Below are 5,166 nucleotides of genomic sequence, written 5' to 3' on the forward strand. Positions count from 1 at the left end.
TTATTTACTACTAAGAGTGGATCCACAACTCTAACTAGTTCAATTTCATAGTTTCATTTAAATTAAGTTGTTTATATTCAAGTTTAAATTTCAATTTTTAGTTAAAATAAATAAACAAATTAAATCTTTTCTCCGTGGATCGACCTCGGACTCACCAAGCTATAATACAATAAGACACTCTTATACTTGGGAGTTAAAAATTACTTTTAAGTTGTGTCAACAACCATGCACTGTTAACTCCAACCAAATCCATGTGTTTTCGGTGCAATCATAGCCTCAATACATATGCAAAAAGGAAGCTTGATGTAAATGATCGAGCATGAATCAAATGGTGCAAAAATTATCAATCACTTGTTATTGAGGCTGGCGGTCATGAAAATGTGACATTCATAGAAAGAGATTGTATAAATCGTGTTCAAAAAGAAAGAAGATTACGGCTTGGAGATGGAGATGTTACTACTCTTCAAAACTATTTTATGAAATTACAAGCAGAAGATAATAGGTTTTACTTTAGTATGCAAGTGGATGATGAGGGACGATTAAAAAATATTTTTTGGGCCGAGACAAGGAATAGGGAAGCGTACAAAGAGTTTGGAGACGTTGTTACATTTGACGCCACGTATCTTACAAATAAGTATGACATGTCGTTCGCTCCATTTATAGGAGTTAATTATCATGGGCATTCTATTTTGTTTGGGTGTGGATTGATTTCACACGAAGATATTGAGACATTCACGTGGTTACTTCGAACATGGCTATCCTACATGTCTAATTCAGATCCCATTAGAATCATTACAGATCAAGACAGGGCAATAAAAGTTGCAATTCAGAATGTCTTCCCCAATACTCGACATCGGTGGTGTTTATGGCACATAATGAAGAAAATTCCAGAGAAGCTAGGGGCTTATAAAGAATATCGTGACATTAGTAATGTGTTGCATTGTGTTGTTTATGATTCCCAGAATGCTGCGAAATTTGAGGAAACTTGGCACCACATGATTGTAGAATATGATTTGGAGGATAAGGAATGGTTACGAGGCTTATATGATGAGAGGCATCATTGGGTACCTTGTTATCTAAACAATAATTTTTGGGCAGGAATGTCATCTACTCAACGCAGTGAGAGCATGAATGCATTTTTTTATGGTTATGTTAACTCAAAGACTACTTTGAAGCAGTTTGTAGAGCAATACAATTGTACGTTGAAGAATGAAGTTCAGAAGGAAGTTGAAGAAGATGTCAGGTGTCTTTCCCAACAAATGCCATGTGTAACATCTTATGCAATGGAGAGGCAAATCCGAGATGTGTACACTATTTCAAAATTTCAAGAATTGATTAGGAAAATATATTGCGAATTTGTCAATTCTATGGGTTATGAATATATAGTTAGAGAGGATGTCAAAGTTGGAGAGGGTAAAAAGAGAACATTTTTTTAAGTACATTTTGAAAAAGAAAATGGTGAAATACGTTACAGCTACTCAAGGTTCCAGTTTAGCGGTATTCTTTGCAGGCATGCCATTACAATCATAATCCGCAATGACGTGGAATACTTCCAGAAAAGTATATTCTACGAAGATCGAGAAAAGATGTGTGGATATGCCATAGTAGAGTGAAAACGAGTTATGAGCTGCATAGTTGCACAGATGAACAAAAACGATATGAGAAAATGTGTACTACTTTCACGAAGGTTGCAAATATGGTTGCACATAATATTGAAAGCTCTAATCTTGTTTTCAATTGGATTAAGAACGTATAAGAGGATTTATCGAAGGCAGTTCCATGAGAAGGTAACAAAGTAACTATTGTTACAGGCCAAGGAAGTTGTAGCGTGGAAGTAGAAACAGTTAGAGATCTAGTAGCTCGGCCTCGTAAAGGTCGGCCACCTTGTCAAAGAAAAAAGTCTAATAAATTTTCGAAATCTAAAATGAATTCCTCACGTTCCAATGCAAAGGTACTTTAAAAATGTATTTTCAATTTAATTAAAGTTAAATAATTTATGAGATAAATGATGCTCAAATGTACGTTTTGTTGACTTTGCAAGATAACGATCAAGTGCCGATTGTGATCCCAACACACAAGAACAATGTTGTTACGGTAGGTTTTATGGAATTCATAGGCATGCCATTGATTTTTATTACTTAATCATAGACATTTTTCTAATAACTTGTTGATCCTCTGTAAGCATTTCAAAATCCTGAAGGAAGTTGTATTGATATGAATATGTACCCACATGGAGTTATGGACTATTGTAATGTAAGTTTTTCACACTATACGTTATGATTTTTTTTTTAATTATCGCTTCATTTAACGTATGTTTGGTTTAAGGTCTTATGAGCTTACATCATATGGTTGGGGATAATGTTTATCCAACACCTACATAAAATTCTTATACGGTAAGTGGTGATAAATTTAGTATTTACTCATCTTATCTACTTTATTTTCTTTTATTATAACAAAATATTTAGTTTTTCTTTTAATAAGAACCACAATTCCAGCCGCATGGACATTTTCACCAACTACTCTTTCAGCAAGATAGTGAATATGAAGTTGATAAGGAGTTTCGAAGTGATTTTGTAGAATAGCATTGTTTTTGTTTTATTATCATTAATAATAAAAAGGGCAAGCCCTTGGCTATGATATGTGAGCTTGTGGATTTCATACATTAATTTATTTTTGTAATGGTATATTTTTCTTGTAATGGCATATCGGTGGTTTTTAACTATGTGGTATTGGAATATTGGTGTACACTAGTAGGTTTTAAGCATGATCATTTATTAGATTTATATGCTGCAAATGTGTTATTTTTTAGTCCTGTGCTATTGGAATGGTGGAGGGGTCTGTTGCAGATGTGTTATTCTTTAATTGTGTGCTACTGGAATGGTGGAGGGATATGCTGCATATGTGTTATTCTTTAATTGTGTGCTACTGGAATGGTGGAGGGATATGTTGCATATGTGTTATTCTTTAGTTGTGTGCTACTGGAATTAAGGGATATGCTACAGATGTGTTATTCTTTAATTGTGTGCTACTGTAATGGTAGAGGGATATGCTACAGATGTGTTATTCTTTAATTGTCTCCTAAAGAATAAATGTGTTTTTAATTTGCAGCAGTTATCAGTAACTTCAAATATAATATATAAGTCAACTGACAAAACAAGAGAAGCAAATATATTAATAAGAGAAACTAATATGTTAACATTATTGTTGCGAACAATAATTTACATCCACTGAAGCATTCATGATACAGTTCACAAAAAATGAAAGATAACAATACATTAGTTAATTACACAACTTAAATATAATACATATTAAAGGAGTTATCATTATTTGTAGGACGTATGTTACAAGAACATTTGGTTGTCGTCTTCGTTGAAGTTCTTTCTCAAGCAATTGAAATTTAAGAGATAAGCATTCGATTTGATGCCCTAACTTGCGGACTTCTGTTAACAACATGTCAATTTTATTCTGGTTTATATTCCGATCTTCCATCCCTCTAAAGTCATTACATTCACTGCTCTTCCGATCATCATCCTATTCAAAGGCCTCACGTCATTTGCACTACCAAAACTTATGATTCGAATTTTCTTTTGTACGTGAAGTTCACAAGACCTTGTTACTGTTGCAGCATTTATCACAAGTTTTCAGTTGTGTTTGAATTTTGCTTGTGCTTGAAGACATAATGATTGAACAAATTCTGTTCAATATACACAACAGCCCATAATGATTGTCAAGGTCACAGCACATAATGCATATAAACAGCATCGACAACATGATTCTTCTCCAATATAAATAGCACATATTGCATAAAAACAACACAAAATGATGATTCTCAAATCAAAGCTCAAGCCTAGCAAACAAAGGTAATACCAGTGTATAAGTTTCCTTTTAGGATTATCATCAGAATAAGCCCTTGCACATTATAGAACACACTGCAAATATAAATTTCTCAAATAACGGAAGCTCATAGCAGCTGCTGCTATATCATTTTGACAAAATACAGTAACAATTTCATATGGATTGGTATTTTAAAAACAATGCCATCTCCTAAGACTATCAATATGCCATCTCCAGCACAAGGCCATCTCCTATGACTATCAAAAATGCAATTACAAATCAAACATATCTAAACTAATTTGCCCATCAATCCAAGTGCAATTAAAACTCTCTCGTTGCAAAAATTCATAATCAACTCACAGAAATTTAGCATTACCTCTACAATTCGACTACTGCATCAATCCAAGGCCTACGGCATGAGCCTTTAACTAAAAAAAAAGTAGGCACGGCACGGTACTTGGTGGGCCGTGCCGGGCCGGCCCACGAGCCCTTGTGAGCTGACCCCGACACGACCCATTGGCCATAGTTAGTATCTAGTGACTGCCGAGGATTATGTGGATTTATGTAAGGAGCTAGATATGGATGAGGTTAGGCGAGTGATTTTCTCTATTGATCTTACTAGTGTCCTGAGTCTGAATGGGTTATGCAGTAGATTTTACTAGTCATGTTAGGACATTATTTACAGTGATTTATTAGAGGTTGTCCTTGATTATTTTAGAGTTTTGGAAATGCCTAAGGGTTTTCAGAGTATGTGCTGGTTCTTCTTCTTAAAAAGCCCTCATCAGTTTCTTGGGTAGATTTTCGACTAATCAATCTATGTAATGTGAGCAATAAGGTTCTGATCAAGTTGCTTGTGTTAAGATTTTGTTGCCTCGTCTTATCTCTCCTTCTTGGAGTTGTTTCGTCTCTGACAGGATGATCATGATAATGTGCTTTTAGTTCAGGAGTTGGTTCATGATCTCAACTTCTGTACTCAAGGGAACAATGTAGTGCTAAAGCTTGATATGGCCAAGGCTTATAACCAGATGTCTTGGTCTTTTATTGCTCAGATGCTGCGATGTTTTGGGTTTTCAGAGTGGTGGGTCTCTTTGATTCGATGAGCTATCTTTGGCTCTTGGTTCTCATTGTGGTGAATGGCATCAATCATGGATGTTTCTAGTCTCAGAGAGGTCTTAAGCAAGGCAATCATCTTTCTCTATATTTGTTTATCATTGCTGATGAGTTTTTGTCTCAGGGCTTAGACCATTTGTACTCTCAATATCCTTTTGTGCAGTATTGTTTTGTTGCACGTATTAGTGTCTCTCATTTGAACTTTGCGGATGAGGTTGTTAT

General features: G+C 34.9%; 1 protein-coding gene across 1 annotated transcript; it reads left to right on the plus strand.

The window, feature by feature from the left end:
- The first annotated feature begins 641 nt into the window (after nucleotides 1–641).
- LOC112096341 (protein FAR1-RELATED SEQUENCE 5-like) lies at nucleotides 642–4,934 on the plus strand. Its single transcript, XM_024179768.1, has 3 exons — nucleotides 642–1,413; nucleotides 4,572–4,627; nucleotides 4,749–4,934. Exons 1-3 carry the CDS (start codon nucleotides 642–644, stop codon nucleotides 4,932–4,934), a joined length of 1,014 nt encoding a protein of 337 aa, XP_024035536.1.
- Nucleotides 4,935–5,166: the final 232 nt, after the last annotated feature.

The sequence above is a fragment of the Citrus clementina genome, unplaced genomic scaffold, assembly GCF_000493195.1.
Source record: "Citrus clementina cultivar Clemenules unplaced genomic scaffold, Citrus_clementina_v1.0 scaffold_8, whole genome shotgun sequence".
NCBI lineage: Eukaryota > Viridiplantae > Streptophyta > Magnoliopsida > Sapindales > Rutaceae > Citrus > Citrus x clementina.

Coding starts and splice junctions, on each gene's coding strand:
- LOC112096341 (XM_024179768.1), top strand. CDS start 642: ATGTCGTTCGCTCCATTTATAGGAGTTAATTATCATGGGCATTCTATT. Junction 1,414..4,571: donor GGATGTCAAAGTTGGAGAGG/GTAAAAAGAGAA, acceptor GAAATGCCTAAG/GGTTTTCAGAGTATGTGCTG. Junction 4,628..4,748: donor AGCCCTCATCAGTTTCTTGG/GTAGATTTTCGA, acceptor CGTCTCTGACAG/GATGATCATGATAATGTGCT.